The following is a 20,378-nucleotide window of genomic DNA, read 5'->3' on the forward strand; positions in this document are numbered from 1 at the left end:
ACACAAAATAATTTTATCAACCATAGTTAATATTGTGTTGTATTATGTTCCACAGAACCTAAGAATATATTCAGTCTTATGAATCTTTATCACAGTTGACAACCTAATGTTGATCATAAGCAAAAACATTGTCCCTGTACCTTCACGCTAACACTTTTTGTCAAAATTGGCAAAACATATAGCTGCCATTTAACATTTAAAGGGGTGTTATGGTATCAGAAAATTATTTTAAAATAAAACAATTACTCCAACTTAATAATATAGTATTATCTCAAAATGCACATGCTTTGCTAGATTTCCCTCTTACAGAAAGTTATGCAGTTAATTCATTGTCATTTTGGAATTGACTTCAGCTCCTCAACTCCCCCTCTCCTCCAATGCATCATTCTCTTCTGTCTCAGAAGGTGTGGCTAAAACTTTACTCTAAAGCCCTGCCCCCTGAGTGATGTCACCACCTCTGACCAGCCCCTGGTCAACCTGTCATGTATACATATATACCTTTATTGGGACATTAAGGATAGAACACGGTGTGTTTACAGCATGCTGCCTTGAGCTAAACAGTGCTAAACATGCAGAGAAGCAGACAGTGAATGAATACAGCAGTGTTGAAGACTTGTGTGTGAAGATAGAGGGTGTGCTTTATGTAGCAGCATTTTGTAGCAGCACTGGGCAGTAAATAATTGTACTTAGCCTCTTAGAACCGGTCCACTAGCACGGTCCACGCCAATCCCTCGCTGACACAGAGGATCCACTACCTGGAAGCCGAGTCGTGACAATAGATCCGGCCATGGATCCCGCTGAGGTGCCGCTGCCAAGTCTCGCTGACCTTACCACGGTGGTCGCTCAGCAATCGCAGCAAATTGCCCAACAAGGACAGCAGCTGTCGCAGTTGACCGCCACGTTGCAGCAACTTCTGCCTCTGCTACAGCAGCAACCATCTCCTCCGCCAGCTCCTGCACCTCCTCCGCAGCGAGTGGCCGCTCCTAGCCTCCGCTTGTCCCTGCCGGACAAATTTGATGGGGACTCTAAACTCTGCCGTGGATTTTTGTCTCAGTGTTCCCTGCATATGGAGATGTTGTCGGACTTGTTTCCTACAGAACGGTCTAAGGTGGCGTTCGTAGTAAGCCTTCTTTCAGGAAAGGCCTTGTCTTGGGCCACACCGCTCTGGGACCGCAATGATCCTGCCACAGCCACAGTCCAGTCCTTCTTCGCTGAAGTCCGGAGTGTCTTCGAGGAGCCAGCCCGAGCTTCTTCTGCCGAGACTGCCCTGTTGAACCTGGTCCAGGGTAATTCTTCAGTGGGCGAGTACGCCATCCAATTTCGTACTCTTGCTTCCGAGTTATCATGGAATAACGAGGCTCTCTGCGCGACCTTTAAAAAAGGCCTATCCAGTCGCATCAAGGATGTGCTGGCCGCACGAGAGATTCCTGCCAACCTGCAAGAACTCATCCATTTGGCTACCCGCATTGACATGCGTTTTTCTGAGCGACACCAAGAGCTCCGCCAGGAAAAAGACTTAGATCTCTGGGCACCTCTCCCACAGTATCCGTTGCAATCTACGCCTGGGCCTCCCGCCGAGGAGGCCATGCAAGTGGATCGGTCTCGCCTGACCCAGGAAGAGAGGAATCGCCGTAGGGAAGAAAATCTCTGTCTTTACTGTGCCAGTACCGAGCATTTCTTGGTGGATTGCCCTATCCGTCCTCCACGTCTGGGAAACGCACGCACGCACCCAGCTCACGTGGGTGTGGCGTCTCTTGGTTCTAAGTCTGCTTCTCCACGTCTCACGGTGCCCGTGCGGATTTCTCCTTCAGCCAACTCCTCCCTCTCAGCCGTGGCCTGCTTGGACTCTGGTGCCTCTGGGAATTTTATTTTGGAGTCGTTTGTGAATAAATTCAGCATCCCGGTGACCCGTCTCGTCAAGCCGCTCTACATTTCCGCGGTCAACGGAGTCAGATTGGATTGCACCGTGCGTTACCGCACAGAACCCCTCCTGATGTCTATTGGACCCCACCACGAAAGGATTGAGTTATTTGTCCTTCCCAACTGTACCTCTGAGGTCCTCCTCGGTCTGCCATGGCTCCGGCTTCATTCTCCCACCCTTGATTGGACCACCGGGGAGATCAAGAACTGGGACTCTGCCTGCCATAGGAAGTGCCTCTCCCCCCCTCCCAGTCCCGTCAGGCAAGCCTCAGTGCCTCCTCATGGCCCCCGTCCTGGTGTCACACTGCCCCGTGCCAGGCTTCGCCCTCTGCCCTCCCTCCCCATTCCCACTCCTGCTGTACTGCCTGCCGTTGAGGAAACCCTCCATTCTTTCCCGGTGTCCTCATCCCAGGGGAGGCAGTTACCGGACAAAGAAAAGGGGAGACCTAAGGGGGGGGGTACTGTTACGCCTAGCGCTCCGGGTCCCCGCTCCTCCCCGGAGCGCTCTCGGCGTCTCTCTCCCCGCAGCGCCCAGGTCGGTCCCGCTGACCGGGAGCGCTGCACTGTCATGGCCGTTGGGGATGCGATTCGCACAGCGGGACGCGCCCGCTCGCGAATCGCATCCCAGGTCACTTACCCGTCCCGGTCCCCTGCTGTCATGTGCTGGCGCGCGCGGCTCCGCTCTCTAGGGCGCGCGCGCGCCAGCTCTCTGAGACTTAAAGGGCCAGTGCACCAATGATTGGTGCCTGGCCCAATTAGCTTAATTGGCTTCCACCTGCTCCCAGACTATATCTGCTCACTGCCCCTGCACTCCCGGGCCGGATCTTGTTGCCTTGTGCCAGTGAAAGCGTTTAGTGTGTCCAAAGCCTGTGTTACCTGAACCCTTGCTATCCATCTTGACTACGAACCTTGCCGCCTGCCCCCGACCTTCTGCTACGTCTGACCTTGCTTCTGCCTAGTCCTTCTGTCCCACGCCTTCTCAGCAGTCAGCGAGGTAGAGCCGTTGCTAGTGGATACGACCTGTTTGCTACTGCCGCAGCAAGACCATCCCGCTTTGCGGCGGGCTCTGGTGAACACCAGTAGCCTCTTAGAACCGGTCCACTAGCACGGTCCACGCCAATCCCTCGCTGACACAGAGGATCCACTACCTGGAAGCCGAGTCGTGACAGCCCCCTTAGAAAGGTCCACTCCTTATTATTGTCTCCATTTGCACCATTATCCCCCTATTACCTAGCCAGACTCTCAATATTAGATATTGAAGTAGACTTCTCTATTTTGGATAGGTAGACTGACAAAATTATGTAAATAGGTTTAGCCCCTGTATTAGAGATTAAAGCCTTTATATTTAGTTAGTAATTCCCTCATATTAGGTGAGAAGCCCTCATATTTAGATGGTAGGTAGCCCCCCCATATTAGGTAGGTCTCCCATATTAGGTAGGAAGATAGCATCCCTTATGAAATAAGTAATTCCATATTAGGTGGACAGGTTGGGCACCCCAGGTTAAGCCCTCTACATATATACTATACAGGCTGATCTTCCCCTCTCCATATTAGATAGTATATAGATTGATCCCCCTCTTCATATTAGATAGTATATAGACTGATCCCCCCTTCACATTAGATATTGTATTTAGGCTGCTCTAGCGGGAAACTAAAAAAACGTGTGTTGGACATAGAGAAAGAAAACGAACGTAACATAACAGGTGCATCCAAACACGTGTACATCAGGCCAACACCACTGGTTATAAAATGTATGCTATTTAAAAGGTCCATCTTACTAGTCAAGGTGGGGACATCAAACACCTACTTATGGCCAGAGAGGAGTATTGGATTTTTTAATTTACGTACTAGTTTCCCTCAGGGACTAAATTTTAAGCACAAACTTATGTTTCATTGATAATTTGGTTGGTATACCCTGTTTAGGCTTCTGTTGCCATATTTATTCTACTATTCATGGCAATTTTGCATTATATTTTTAAGTTAAGTTTAAACATTCACACTTGGGGCTTCTTCCCTCTGTTTTCTGTTGTTAGTTAATATCACTTAAATGGGTGTTGCTTCTACCTCCTGGCAGTAGGTAGGAGTAAGTGAGGACGGGGCTGCGAAAAACTTAGGAGTTTGAACATTTATGAACTTGAAACTTTGGTGATTTTATGAAGATTTAACGTTATTCTTCCATACAGACTTTCCACCGACAGCAGAATATGCCAGCACTAGGACAACTTGGATATGTGTATAGATGGCAATGCATTTCCTTGTGGATGCCACAAAAGGAATAGGCATATGTTGTGTGCTGGGGTGCAATGTAGTGCAGATGTTCTAACCCTGGGGGCAGATGTTATTAACCCCTTCTTGTTGTGACGCCAGGACGTGGTTTAGCCTTAACCACCCAAAGGTAATACCGCTGGTCCTGGGCTAGGCACGGGGGCAATGAAGACACTGACGCCAAGTTACGGACAACGGTAGCTTTACTGAGGGTAGACAGATGACACAGTCTATGCAGTACAGCCAATATCCCAAGGAGGTGACCAGTGACACAGGAGGACCTTGCAGGCTTGCTGGGACTTTCAGTATGTAGAGACACTTTAGTGCAGGCCACGGTGACTATATAGCAGACTTGACTGACTTGACAATTGACAGGAAAATGACTGAGCTTTCTAGAGCTGACATTGGGGCTGCAGACTTCGGGCTTGAGGCCTTCAATGCTCTGGACACATACAATGAGATGACTGCACTGGACCTCAGCGGGAATAGCAATGAGCTAAGAGAGAGATTGCAGCCCTCTCCTGGTTTTATAGCGAGGCTGTGTAAGGAGCCCATAGATCACTTGGGGGGGGGGGGTCACCTGGTCACTAGTGCCTCCTGGGTAACAATCACATGGTATAACTTAAACACATGGTATAATATTTAAAGGTACATTACACTTTATAAGGGATAGCATATGTACATAGGGGATAACACTGCAGGGGGCCCTGGGGACATAGAGGGACTCTGCCTGACAGGGCAGGAGAAGGGTACGGGGAAACACTATCCTGGACTGGGATACCTCACGTAACTATTCTTTCTGCTGACGCATTTCTGTGGCAGAAACATCTGGTACAGAAAATAAAAACTCTGCCCTTCTTATGTAATGTGGAGGCAGTGATATATGTGCAGAATTGAGGATCAGATTTCTCCCTGCACAGACAGCAGGAATCAGGAAGCAATGAGCAGGGAGGTAACAGGAACTAAATCAGAGCTGTTACTTCTATTAGCGCTGCCTCCTGACAGTCCACACCATTGTTTCCAAACCAGTGTGCCTCCAGCTGTTGCAAAACCACTATTCCCAACGTGCCCAGACAGCCAAAGATTGGTCCACACTGATACACACTGCCCTGACCTTGTCACCCAACAATCACCAAGTGATAACACTCACTTGCTCTGACCCGTCTGCATGTTAGCAGAAGGTGAGGGATGGGACCTACAGGCTGGCAGTGCCCAGTGACATTTTTCCCCCTCCTCCAGATCGACACTCACCTCCCGACATCTACAGGGGAAAGTTGTCTCGCAACAAAGTTTGGAGGCTGCTGTAAAGGAGTGCCCAGGGTTGCTGATTCTGCTGCTAGCTGAACGGTCCCTTCAGCCAGTCCCAGCTTGCTCTCACCTCGCGCACCTCTTCCTGACGCTGACGATCCTCTGCAGCTGCACGTTCTACCTGACAGAAGCTGCTGCCAAAAGTTTACTTCCGGGCTCCACCAATATGGAGTTTAGTTCCCAATATCACTGTGGTTTCTGCTAATAATGCGCAATTCAGATACAAAGTCTATGAGTCAGGATATAGGAAGTGTCCTTATCTCTTCTCACAATGTCTGCCGTAAAGTGTGACTGTGTCTGTGTCGTACACAAGTGCTATTTGACATGGCAGCCCCCAGGACAATTAGCCATAAAACAAATTCAGATTAATAATATTGTTGTCATAAACCATGAAGACTACCATTAAGAATCTCTTAGGCTAAGTTCACACTACCATTGTGCCCGGCCAAGTTTTGGGTCCATACGCCTCTTTTTTATTTGCATCTGACACCGTCGGGTCCCAACGTATCTTGTTGACTGTGGAGTCCGTCAAGGATCCGGTATTTTACAATAGTTGAGCAGAGAAAACAAATAGTACATGCAACTTCTTTATTTCTCCGCTTAACGCCCATCCTCCCGACGGACTGGATAACGGAACTCTCTATTTTGAAGCACAGAGGCAATGTAAGAGAACCCATAGACTCCTAAATGATGTTAAAACATAGAAATGGTCATTAGGGAATCCTACTGTGAATTTTAAAAAGGTGCTTCATATTTTAATACAAAAGGGAGCCACACAGGGCTTCCCCACAAAACATGAAAAAGAAAAATATCACAGTAAAGAACCCTAGAATACCAGAAATACACAAGTCCCTCGAAAACTCACAAGGCAGATCCTTAACCTCAAATCTATCACGGTATGTGGTTTTACAATTGCAACCATGTGTCCAACAACTACCAACCTACTTAAAAGATACTAAGCATATTTTGAAAATTTTGGAACCGATCAACTGGAAATCCAACTATCTACTAGGTATAGCAGATGTAACATTCCTCTATACCATTATAGAGCATGACAAAGGAAGACAAGCCTCTCCTAAATAAGATAAGCCAGATACATGCTGATCGAGTTCACTTCATACGAGACTGCATTCAGTTCATTTTAACACAACTATTTTATGGATGCAGGGGATTTTACCTCCAACATTGGGGGGACAGCTATGGTTACCAGATTCGGACCCAGTTAATCTAATCACAGCAGCAGTAGTGATGTCACTGAACTGCAGATTTATTGGTTGAGAAGCTGTCGGCTGGGGCATTCTCCTAACTTAGACTTGGAAAGTATTTTACACATTTTTATTAAGATTACAGACTACACTTCTGTATGGATTTTTACCCTGAAGACCAGAAGACCACAAGACAGCACATACAGGCATTCATGCTTATGGCTTTGTTGAATTAAAGCTTTAGTGGCATTTTTAATGCATAGCATCATCTAGGTGTACATGTGGAAATTGCAGAGACTGCTGTTACATAATATAATTGCGAACTGGAGAATGGCCTTTTCAGCCAGACAACTTGCTCTGACCTCCTGCACCTTCTCCTTTGGCTGATAATCCTCTGCAACCCTGCTGGACTTTCTATCTGAAAGAAGCTGCTACTGGAAGTTATCTTCCGGGCTGAACTGTGCTTTCTGCTGATGCTTATATCAGACACAGTGAGAGCCAGGAAGCATTTTATGTCTGATATGCACAGTGTCTGCCATAAAGCGTGTGTGTTTGTGTCGTGCAGCTTTTATCAATAACCCCTTAACCCCTTAAGGACCAGGCCATTTTATACCTTAAGGACCGGAGCGTTTTTTGCAATTCTGACCACTGTCACTTTAAACATTAATAACTCTGGAATGCTTTTAGTTATCATTCTGATTCCAAGAATGTTTTTTCGTGACATATTCTACTTTAACTTAGTAGTAAAATTTTATGGTAACTTGCATCCTTTCTTGGTGAAAAATCCCCAAATTTGATGAAAAAAATGAAAATTTTGCATTTTTCTAACTTTGAAGCTCTCTGCTTGTAAGGAAAATGGATATTCAAATTATATTTTTTTGGGTTCACATATACAATATGTCTACTTTATGTTTGCATCATAAAATGTATGAGTTTTTACTTTTGGAAGACACCAGAGGGCTTCAAAGTTCAGTAGCAATTTTGAAATTTTTCACAAAATTTTCAAACTCACTATTTTTCAGGGACCAGTTCAGTTTTGAAGTGGATTTGAAGGGTCTTCATATTAGAAATACCCCATAAAAGACCCCATTATAAAAACTACACCCCCTAAAGTATTCAAAAAAACATTCAGTAAGTGTATTAACCCTTTAGGTGTTTCACAGGAATAGCAGCAAAGTGAAGGAGAAAATTCAAAATCTTCATTTTTTACACTCGCATGTTCTTGTAGACCCAATTTTTGAATTTTTGCAAGGGATAAAAAGGAGAAAATTTTTACTTGTATTTGAAACCCAATTTCTCTCGAGTAAGCACATACCTCATATGTCTATGTTAATTGTTCGGCGGGCGCAGTAGAGGGCTCAGAAGGGAAGGAGCGACAAATGGTTTTTGGGGGGCATGCCGCATTTAGGAAGCCCCTATGGTGTCAGGACAGCAAAAAAAAAAACACATGGCATACCATTTTGGAAACTAGACCCCTCAGGGAACGTAACAAGGGGTAAAGTGAACCTTAATACCCTACAGGTGATTCACGACTTTTGCATATGTAAAAAAAATATATATTTTTTTAACCTAAAATGCTTGGTTTCCCAAAAATTTTACATTTTTAAAAAGGGTAATAGCAGAAAATACCCCCCAAAATTTGAAGCCCAATTTCTCCCGATGCAGAAAACACCTCGCATGGGGGTGAAAAGTGCTCTGCTGGTGCACTACAGGTCTCAGAAGAGAAGGAGTCACATTTGGCTTTTTGAAAGCAAATTTTGCTCTGGGGGCATGCCGCATTTAGGAAGCCCCTATGGTGCCAGAACAGCAAAAAAAAAAACACATGGCATACCATTTTGGAAACTAGACCCCTCAGGGAACGTAACAAGGGGTAATGTGAACCTTAATACCCTACAGGTGTTTCACGACTTTTGCATATGTAAAAAAATATATATTTTTTTTACCTAAAATGCTTGGTTTCCCAAAATTTTTACAATTTTAAAAAGGGTAATAGCAGAAAATACCCCCCAAAATTTGAAGCCCAATTTCTCCCGATTCAGAAAACACCCCATATGGGTGTGAAAAGTGCTCTGCTGGCGCACTACAGGTCTCAGAAGAGAAGGAGTCACATTTGGCTTTTTGAAAGCAAATTTTGCTCTGGGGGCATGCCGCATTTAGGAAGCCCCTATGGTGCCAGGACAGCAAAAAAAAAAAACACATGGCATACCATTTTGGAAACTAGACCCCTCGGGGAACGTAAAAAGGGGTAATTTGAACCTTAATACCCTACAGGTGTTTCACGACTTTTGCATATGTAAAAAAAATATATATTTTTTTTATCTAAAATGCTTGTTTTCCCAAAAATTTTACATTTTTTAAAAGGGTAATAGCAGAAAATACCCCCCAAAATTTGAAGCCCAATTTCTCCCGAGTACGGCGATACCCCATATGTGACCCTAAACTGTTGCCTTGAAATACGACAGGGCTCCAAAGTGAGAGCGCCATGCGCATTTGAGGCCTAAATTAGGGACTTGCATAGGGGTGGACATAGGGGTATTCTACGCCAGTGATTCCCAAACAGGGTGCCTCCAGCTGTTGTAAAACTCCCAGCATGCCTGGACAGTCAACGGCTATCTGGCAATACTGGGAGTAGTTGTTTTGCAACAGCTGGAGGCTCCGTTTTGGAAACAGTGGCGTACCAGACGTTTTTCATTTTTATTGGGGAGGGGAGGGGGGTTGTATAGGGGTATGTGTATATGTAGTGTTTTTTACTTTTTATTTTATTTTGTGTTAGTGTAGTGTAGTGTTTTTAGGGTACAGTCGCACGGGCGGGGGTTCACAGTAGTTTCTCGCTGGCAGTTTGAGCTACGCCAGAAAATTTGACGCAGCTCAAACTTGCAGCCGGATACTTACTGTAATCCTCCGCCCATGTGAGTGTACCCTGTACGTTCACATTGGGGGGGGGGGAACATCCAGCTGTTGCAAAACTACAACTCCCAGCATGTACGGTCTATCAGTGCATGCTGGGAGTTGTAGTTTTGCAACAGCTGGAGGCACACTGGTTGTGAAACACCGAGTTTGGTAACAAACTCAGTGTTTTGCAACCAGTGTGCCTTCAGCTGTTGCAAAAGCTACAACCCCCAGCATGTACGGACAGCGGAAGGGCATGCTGGGTGTTGTAGTTATGCAACAGCTGGAGGCATACTACTTTGGCTGGGGATGCTGGGGATTGTAGTTATGCAACAGCTGGAGACACACTGGTTTGCTACTTAACTCAGTGTGCCTTCAGCTGTTGCAAAACTACAACTCTCAGCAGTCACCGACAGCCAACGGGCATGCTGGGAGTTGTAGTTATGCAACCACCAGATGCACCACTACAACTCCCAGCATGCACTTTAGCTGATTGTGCAAGCTGGGAGTTGTAGTTACACAACAGCTGAAGGTACACTTTTCCATAGAAAGAATCTGCCTCCTGCTGTTGCATAACTACAGCTCCCAGCATGCCCTTTTTGCATGCTGGGAGCTGTTGCTAAGCAACAGCAGGAGGCTGTCACTCACCTCCAATGATCCTCGCTGCACCAGGTCAGTCCCTCGTCGTCTCCGCCGCCGCCGCTGCTCCTGGGGCCCCGATCCCAACAGGGGCGCCGGGGATCGGGGTCCCCAGCACCCGGGGTGCACGTCCCGCACCCGCTCACGTCCTCCGGAAGAGGGGCGGAGCGGGTTGCGGGAGTGACACCCGCAGCAGGCGCCCTGATTGGTCGGCCGGTAATCCGGCCGACGAATCAGGGCGATCGTGAGGTGGCACCAGTGCCACCTCACCCCTGCTGGCTCTGGCTGTTCGGGGCCGTCTCTGACGGCCCCGATCAGCCAATAATTCCGGGTCACCGGGTCACTGGAGACCCGATTGACCCGGAATCCGCCGCAGATCGCTGGACTGAATTGTCCAGCGATCTGCGGCCATCGCCGACATGGGGGGTCATAATGACCCCCCTGGGCGTTATGCCCCGATGCCTGCTGAACGATTTCAGCAGGCATCGGGGACCGACTCCGCTCCAGATGGTTGCGGTGGGCCGGTAAAACACATGACGTTCTCATACGACATGTGGCCTTAAGGACTCGGAAATGGAGACGTATGAGAACGTCATGTGTCCTTAAGGGGTTAAGGACCAAGCCCATGTTGACCATGAGGACCAGGCCAATTTAATTTTTGCATTTGCGTCTTTTACTTCTATGTTCTAAAAATCGTAACTCTTTTATATTTACATCCACAGACTAGTATGAGGACTTGTTTTTTGCACGACCAGTTGTACCATAAAATGTACGGAGCAACCAAAAAAATTCTATTTGTGTGGGGAAATTAAAAGGAAAACTGCAATTTTGCTAATTTTGTTAGGTTTTGTTTTCATGCTGTACAATTTACAGTAAAAATGACATGTGTTCTTTATTCTGTGGGTCAATACGATTAAAAAGGATACCCATGATTACTAACTTTTTTATTTTTATTATTGTTGCGCTTAAAAAAAATCGCTAACTTTTTAACCAAATTAGTTTAAAATCCTTCTATTTTGAAGACCAATAACTTTTTCATTCTTCCGTATAAGGGCTCATGATCTGTACTTTTTATTGATACCACATTTGTTTTTGTTTTTTTATAATTTTTTTGAATAAAATGTGACAAAAAAGCAGCAATTTTGCGATTTTGTTTTTTTTTTTACGTTCCCGTCATTCACCATACGGGATCAATAACATTATATATATATATATATATATATATATATATATATTTTTTTTTTTTTTTAATATTTTTTATTAAACACTTTCGTTTAACAGTACAATAAAAACATTTAGATACATAAGCCTCAGACGAGGCAGTGATCAAATTGTCACATTACGGATCATCACTGGTTCGCACGCCATGTACCAGAACACAAACTTGTCAAACACAAAAGAACAGTAATACAAACTTTCAGGTAGTGACTAGCATATAAACATCGCCCATGGGGCAGGATTAAAGATCAGAATGTATGTCTCATTCAGGGTTAAGATAACGACAAATATCATGGTGCCTTATCCAGCAAACAATCGGTGTTTATAAGTGAATGCGAAATTTATAGCTAATGGGTGAATGTATGACAAGGGAAACATTTGGTGACAATCAGTCTATGTCTGCATTCCGTTTATATGTCAATGCAGTGTTTCGAAGCTGCCCAGCATCCCCAACGCTTCTGAAATGATAGAAAATGACCTGTTCCCATAGCCAAGATTTTCTCATAAGAGTAGGTAGTATTAGTTTTTGCAATCAGTTGAGTAACAGTAGGTACAGTCGTGGTTTCCAGTTGCTAACTATAATTATTTTAGCTAGGATGCAAACAATGCAATAGAGGTCCCTTAATTGACGTGCGAGTGCATGCAGACGTAAAAAGAGAAGGACAGATTCCGGTGACCAAGGGGGGTTAATTCCCAAAATCTCACCCAACAATACCTGGTAGGAGGACCAAAAGGGGCGATGGTTTGACATTCCCATAGGATGTGTACGAGGGAGCCTCGCGACCCACATCCTCTCCAACATAAATGCAAGACACCTGGGTATATCACAGACAAACTGTCTGGCATGTAATACCATCTTAAAGGGGTCTTAATTGCCGACTCCAAATGCGTGGAACACTGAAAGGCGGCATGCGTTGATTTAAGAGCATTTTGCCATTCCTCTGTGGAGAAGGATACATGTATGTCTCTTTCCCATTGTTTTATCGGGTAAGTTTTGGTAAATTGATGGGAATGTAATAGACTGTTGTACCATAGTTTTAGGCCTTTACATGGGGGGAGACAGTTGTTTAATCGCTTTGTAGTTCCTAGGTTCGGTAGATGTCTGTAAGCTAGCAATAAAGTGGCGTATCTGCAAGTATTTGTAAAAGTCAGCGGTGGGTAAATGTAAGGCAGTAGATAACTGGTAGAAAGATTTGAGAATATGGTCTGAGTGCATGTCTTTCAGTGTCATGATGCCATGAGAAATCCAGCGTCTTACATCTAGTCCAGGGATAATAATCTGCAGGAAGGATAGTGGGATATCGTCCATCAGGGCATAACCTGAGGAGCCTGTGGTCGTAATGTAGGTAACCCAAGCTGTAGTAGGCCTGAATCAATGGATTACTAATTTTAGGGGTAGAAATCTTCCAAAACGGTAGAAATAGGAGATGTAACATGTCCACAGAGGAGTTTTCAATGTCAACCCATGGAGGCACGTCAGAGCTGCTCCACCAACGCCGTAGCATGGAAACCAGAGTGGCAATGTAATAAAATTGCAAGTAAGGTGAGCCCAGGCCGCCGTTAAGTTTAGTTTTAGTAAGTATAGCTGCGGAGAGCCTAGGGTGTCCTCCAGCCCATATAAAAGAGGATAGAAGAGAATTAGCTCTGGAAAAGAAGGTAGTAGGAAGAGAGATAGAGAGGGTACGGAATAGATAGAGGAATTTGGGAAGCAAGAACATCTTGAAAGACGCTACTCTCCCCACCCAAGATATGTCGAAAGTAGACATCCTGTTTACCTCTTTTTTCAACTCAGTCAGGATAGTTCGTAGTTAGCAGCATATAATGATTTGTGTGGGTATGAGAGTTTAATACCTAAATATTGCAAATGGTCGGATCTCCAGTCAAATGTGTACGTCTGTTTCAGATACGTTAGAGTACTTGGAGGCAAGTTAACCGGGAGAGCTTGAGTTTTAGTTTCATTGAGCTGATAATAGGAAAGGGAGCCAAACTCTTTGATACTATCCACCACCGCCGGCAGCGAAACAAGAGGGTTAGTAAGGTTCAATATCACGTCATCAGCATCAAGCGTGATAACATGGGACCTACCGTTTATGTTGACTCCGGTGATAGCTGGGTTTGAGCGAATCACCTGGGCCAGCGGTTCCATGGACAGTATGTAAAGCAGGGGGGACAGGGGGCATCCCTGCCTGGAGCCATTTGAGATCAAGAAATGGTCAGATAAAGAATTATTAGCAAGGACTCGGGCAGACGGGTGGAGTATAAAGAAGAGAGAGACCCAACTTTAGAAAGAAAAGCCAGAAAACCCCATTTTGTCCAGGACGGAGAAGGCATAGGACCACCGAAGGCAATCGAAGGCCTTCTCTGTGTTGAGCGCTACCAGCAAAGCAGGGAGGCCACGACGCTCTGTGGAAGACATTAGATTTAGCAGGCGTCTGGTGTTGTCCGAAGCTTGGCGTCCGGCAACAAATCCAGCTTGATCTAAGTTAATTAGTGACGGTAGAACCAGGGAGAGACGGGTAGCAATCAATTTAGCGAATATTTTAACGTCTTGATTAAGGTGAGATATTGGGCGGAAGTTCTTAGGCGTATCAGGGGATTTGCCCGGTTTTGGTAGGGTGACGATAGTGGCTTGGAGGTTCTCTGCGGGGAGTGAACTGCTGGACATGACTGTTTGGCAGAAATTCAAAAGATGAGGGGCCAGTATATCTTTGAACTTTTTATAGTAGGAGTTCACAAACCCGTCAGGGCCAGGGGCTTTATCTGAGGGGAGAGAGTTGATAGTGCTTAATACTTCGGGAAGAGTTAGAGGTTTATTTAGCTGTTCAAGTTGTTGCGGTGTCAGCGACGGGAGATGTAATCCGCTAAGATATTTCTTTGTAGCAGCGGATAGATCCGGTGGAGTAGGAATTGAGTCATGTAGATTATATAAATGATCGTAAAACATTTTAAATCTGTTTGCTATGTCTAGTGGAGAATAAAGCTTTTCATTTGTGGTGGGGTGAAGTAGGTAAGGGATTCTAGACTCAAGCCGACGTTGTTTTAAATGATTAGCCAAAAGTTTGCCCGCTTTGTTCTTTTGAGAATAGCGGTCGCTTGTAATTTACGATATGATTTTTCATACATCTTAAGTCTTGACAGAATTTTGACACTCCTCCGCATGAATTGCAGAGGGGGTTGTTTGATTAATTTCCTCGGCCTGTTTTAGTTTGGCTAATACATCTTCCACTAGTTCTAGGTGTTGTTTTTTCAAAAGGGTGCTGTATTTAATACAGTAGCCTCTGATCACTGCTTTGTGGCAGTTCCAAAGTAGGACATTGTCAGTGGTGGATACCTTGTTGAAGGCAAAGTACTCCGAAATGTCAGTTGCTAGTTGGGTTGCACATGTCGGGTTTGACCAAACAAATGGATTGCAGCGCCATGAGTAGGAGGGGGGAGAGGATATAGTATCTGTCAATTGGAGTAAGATAGCTGCGTGATCCGACCATTTGATAATATCAATATTAGAAGACAAAGCGTGTGGTAATATGGCCTTGTCGACTAAAAACATATCAATCCTAGAATAAGTGTTGTGAACACCTGAGAAAAAGGTGTATACCCTCTCTGAAGTGTGGAGAATTCTCCAAATATCGTACAATTCATGTTCTCATAGAAAAGTGGAAAGTGAAGGAGAAGGTAAGCGAGAGAGAGAGAGATAGAGTCCATGGAGGGATCAGTGGTAATGTTAAAGTCCCCACATATGAGTAAGGAACCCCACATGTTTTTGCGGACCTGTCTGAGTAGGCGGCCAATGAAGCGGAGTTGTCTCACATTAGGCGCGTACACAGAGAGGATAGTGAGTTGCTTGGCGTTGATGGAGCAGCGTAAGATTACGTACCGGCCCTGTGGATCAGTTAAGACATCCTTTAAAACAAAGGAGACTGTATTTTTGATTGCGATCAGGACTCCTCTGGATTTTATGCTATAATGAGAATGGAAAATTTGCTGGTAAGCCGGGTGTTTAATCCTGTACGCATCTTAAGCTAATAAATGTGTCTCTTGGGCACATAGGACATCACAGCCCAAGTATTGGGCCTCCCTTCAAAAATATGACCATTTGTGTGGTGCGTTTAAACCATTCACATTCATGCTAGAGATGGTGATCACTATGACTTACTGGGTAACAAATATATATGCATTATATAGTAGATAGAGATATGAATACGGAAGACAGGGCGCACCCCCCAGCCGTGCCTTATCAATACCTGATGCCTTATCAATATGGAACAGACAGGCGCGTGCTGCGCCTGTCTGTTGCATATTGATAAGGCATCAGGTGTAATAATATAAGACAGCCTCACTACATTGGTAACAACAAAACACATAGAAAAGAAAAACACATTGAGCAAACTAAGAAACAAAGAAAAAAGAAGACACACAGGGTGTAAGGTCACCCTAAACCTTGTGGGGTGAAAGTCCATTCTGAAGCCAAAAGGCACATGGAATAACATTAAATTTTAATAGTTCGGACATTCACGCACACAGCGATACCAAATTTCAAGGCAACAATTTAGGGACACACATTTTTCTCCTTTTACCCTTTGTGAAAAGGTAAAGTTGGGGTCTACTCCAGCATGTTATTGTAATTTTTTTTATTTTTTACACTAACATGATGGTGTTGCCCCATACTTTTCATTTTCACAAGAAGTAAAAGATAAAAAGAACACCAAAATTTGTAATGCTATTTATTCTGAGTACAGAGACACCCCATATGTGGACACTGGCACACAGCAGGGCTCAGGAGTGAGAGCACCATGTACATTTGAAGAGATTTGCACAGGGGTAGCTGATCGTTACAGTGGTTCTGACATAAACACACACAAAAAAAAAACACCTACATGTGACCCCATTTTGGAAACTACACCCCTTACTGAATGTAACAAGGGGTATACTGAGTCGTAACACCCCATAGGTGTTTGAAGAATTTTCGTTAAGGTTGGACGTGAAAATGAATAATTGTCATTTTTTCACAAAAATGCTGGTGTTATCTTAGATTTTTCATTTTCTCAAGGGGTAATAGGACAAAAAGCCCCCCCATAATTTGTAACCCCATTTCTTCTGAGTTTGCAAATACCCCATATGTGGACATAAAGTGCTCTGCTGGGGTACTACAGGGCTCAGAAGAGAAGGAGCACCATTGGGCTTTTGGAGAGAGAATGTGTCTGGAATAGAAGGCCATGTCCGTTTACTAAGCCCCAATGGTGCCAGAACAGTGGAACCTTTTACATCACACAGGTGTCTGACAGATTTTTGGAATAGTGGTCCATGAAAATGAAAAATTTAATTTTTCAGTTGCACAGCCCACTGTTCCAAAGATCTGTAAAACACCAGTGGGGTGTAAATGCTCACTGCACCCCTTGTTATGTGCCTTGAGGGGTGTACTTTCCAAAATAGTATTCCATGTGTTTTTTTTTTTTGTTTTGTTTGCTGTTCTGGCACCATAGGGGCTTCCTAAATGTGACATGCAAAAACCATTTCAGCAAAATTTGCTTTTAAAAAGCCAAAAGTGACTCTGGGCATTGTAGTGAGCCAGCAGAGCACTTGACGTCCACATATGGGGTGTTTCCATACTCAGAAGAGATGGGGTTACAAATTTTGGGGGCATTTTCTCCTCTTACCCCTTGTGAAAATGTAAAATTTGGGGGAAAACCAGCATTTTAATGAAAAAAAAAAAAATTTCCACATCCAAATTTAACAAAAAGTCATCAAACACCTGTGGGGTGTTAAGGCTCACTGTACCTCTTGTTCTGTTCCCTGAGGGGTGTAGTTTGCAAAATAGTATGCCATGTGTTTTTTTTTTTTTTTTTTTTTGCTGTTCTGGTACCACAGGGGCTTCTTAAATGCAACATGCCCCCCCAAAAACCATTTCAGCAAAATTTGCTTTCCAAAAGCCAAATGTGACTCCTTTTCTTCTGAGCATTCTAGTGCGCCAGAAAAGCACTTGACTTCCACATATGGGGTATTTCCATACTCGGAAAAGATGGGATTACAAATTTTGGGGGCCATTTTCTCCCATTACCCCTTGTAAAAATTTTACATTTGGGCGAAAACCAGCATTTTAGGGGAAAAAAATTATTTACACATCAAAATTTAACGAAAAGTCGTCAAACACCTGTGGAGTGTTAAGGCTCACTGTACCCCCTGTTACATTCCATGAGGGGTGTAGTTTCCAAAATAGTATGCCATGTGTTTTTTTTTATTTTTGCTGTTCTGGCACCAACCATAGGGGCATCCTAAATGTGACATGCCCCCCAAAAACCATTTCAGAAAAACTCACTCTCCAAAATCCCATTGTTGCTCCTTCCCTTCTGAGCCCTCTAGTGCACCCACAGAACACTTTACCTACACATATGAGGTATTTCCTTACTCGAGAGAAATTGGGTTAAAAATTTTAGGAAGATTTCTCTTCTTTTACCCTTTGTAAAAATGGGAGTGTGAAAAATGAAGATTTTGAATTTTCTCCTTCACTTTGCTGCTATTCCTATGAAACACTTAAAGGGTTAACAAACTTTCAGAATGTCATTTTGAATACTTTGAGGGGGGCAGTTTTTATAATGGGGTATTTCTAATATGAAGGCCCTTCAAATCCACTTCAAAACTGAACTGGTCCCTGAAAAATTCAGATTTTGAAAATATTTTGAAAAATTGGAAAATTGCTGCTGAACTTTGAAGCCCTCTGATGTCTTCCAAAAGTAAAAGCATGTCAACTTTATGATGCAAACATAAAGTAGACATATTGCATATGTTAATCAATATATCATTTATTTTGGATGTCCATTTTCCTTATAAGCAGAGAGCTTCAAAGTAAAAAAAAAAATTCAAAATTTTAAATTTTTTCAACAAATTTTGGAATTTTTCACCATGAAATGATGCAAGTATCGACGAAAATTTACCACTAGCATAAAATAGAATATGTCACGAAAAAACTGTCTTGGAATCAGAATGAAAAGTAAAATGCATCCCAGAGTTATTAATGCTTAAAGTGACTTGGTCAGATGTGCAAAAAATGCCCGGGTCCTTATGGTGAAAATCCAGGAAAAAACTTTTTTTCTATATCAACTGGCTCCAGAAAGTTGAACAGATTTGCAAATTACTTCTATTAAAAAATCTTAATCCTTTCAGTACTTATGAGGTTAAGGTTCTGAAGTTAAGGTTGTTCTTTTCTGTCTAAGTGCTCTCTGATGACACGTGTCTCGGGAACCGCCCAGTTTAGAAGAGGTTTGCTATGGGGATTTGCTTCTAAACTGGGCTTTCAATGGGCTAATCAACTTTCAACTGGGCTAATCTGAGATTTCAATGGTCTCCTCATGCATCAGCCAACTCCAGGCTGTGTCATTCAGGCAATATATGGTTTACTGATGCTGCTGCTGGGCCTGGGTATTTCAAATTTTCTCATAGGTAGCACCCGCTATCCAAAATCTTCAAAAATTTCCAAAATTGTTGTGTTTTTTGGGGGGGATTGGGAAGCCCTGGTGTGTACTCATGCATCAGCCAACTCCAGGCTGTGTTATCCAGGCAATATATGGTTTACTCATGCCGCTGCTGGGCCTGGGTCTGGGAAATTAAAATTTTCTCATAGGTAGCACCCGCTATGCAAAATCTTCAGTTAAAATTTCTAAATTAATCTTTTAATCTTAGGGATTGTGAAGGCCTAGTGCCTACTCATGCTGCCAACACCTTCACGCTATGTCATTCAGCCACTATATGGTCTCCTCATGCTGCGCCAACACCTCCACACTGTCATTTAGCCACTATATGGTGTCCTCATGCTTCAGCCTCATCCAAGTTGTGTCATTCAGCCACTTTATGGTGTCCTCATGCTGCCAACACCTCCACGCTGTGCCATTCAGCCACTATATGGTCTCCTCATGCTGCCAACACCTCCACACTGTGTCATTCAGCCACTATATGGTCTCACACTGATGCCATCACCAGGCTCTGTCATTGTGCTGCTGTGCGGCAGTGATTCTAAAAGCGATGTCGGTAATCTGCATGTTATTCTGAATAACAGTATTGTTTCACTACCCCAGCACACTCCATATGCATTTTAGAACACAACAAAGTGTTCTATACCCCTATTGAGGCTGTCTGTAAGCTAGAAATAGCCTTTTTTAATACAGATTCGCCACAAAAAAATTTGTATCAAAACAAACTTTTGGGGAAAATTCGGCTCAGATTCGAATCAGATTTTTCAAAAGTTCGCTCATCTCTACTAGGTTCACACTGTGGAATTTCTGCCGTAGATCAAGCCGGCGGCACTAGGACCGCGCGGACTGCATTGCCGTCCCCATAGATGTCAATGCATTTCTTAGCAGATTTCCTAAAATATCCACCCAGAAATGCCTTGCCGTCTATGGGGATGGCAATGCAGTCCGTGTGGTCCTGGTGCTGCTGGCTAAATCTTCGGCAGAAATTCTGCCCAGAGATTCCGTAGTGTGAACCTAGCCTAACTGACAGGCTCAAGGACTGTCCCACCTTCTCTTTCACAAAATTGTGCAGGGCTGGTACTGCCTTCTTCACAAAGAAATGACGGCTTGGCACTTGCTGACTGTCCTCTATTAGATCATCCTCACTGAATAGTGGAGCTGAACCCCCAGCTTAAGATACTTCTTTAGGGGGGAACAGCATAGGACAGAGGCAATGGGAGGACAGGGACTGCTTCCAGGCCATGCTAACTGAGGGTTGTGTCTGAGGAACCCACCGACTGTTGACTGGGGGTATCAGATGTCACTTGTGATTAAGTGGATGACCGTGTTAACCAATCGATGACGGCAGATGGGTTGCTGGTCGAGACACGACCGCTAGCTGATACTGTGAGCTCAGGCCTCTCGCTGCGACTCCTGATGCCACTTGCTCCTAGTCTGCTGCGACTTCTGCCTGTGCCTGATGAATTTCGAC

General features: G+C 44.3%; 1 protein-coding gene across 2 annotated transcripts in view; it reads right to left on the reverse strand.

Annotated features, from left to right (window-relative positions):
- LOC130355311 (sterol O-acyltransferase 2-like) overlaps positions 1–20,378 on the reverse strand; it is a 138,410-nt gene that overhangs the window by 97,284 nt on the left and 20,748 nt on the right. The window contains exon 1 of one of the 2 annotated variants that reach the window (XM_056555318.1): positions 5,437–5,720. The exons of the other annotated variant lie outside the window; for it this stretch is intronic. Coding sequence (XP_056411293.1) covers positions 5,437–5,446 — 10 coding nt within the window. The 5' untranslated portion in view covers positions 5,447–5,720. Of the gene's footprint in view, positions 1–5,436; positions 5,721–20,378 lie in introns of those variants that run through there. 2 annotated transcript variants of the gene reach the window in all.

This window comes from Hyla sarda, chromosome 2, assembly GCF_029499605.1.
Source record: "Hyla sarda isolate aHylSar1 chromosome 2, aHylSar1.hap1, whole genome shotgun sequence".
Taxonomy (NCBI): domain Eukaryota; kingdom Metazoa; phylum Chordata; class Amphibia; order Anura; family Hylidae; genus Hyla; species Hyla sarda.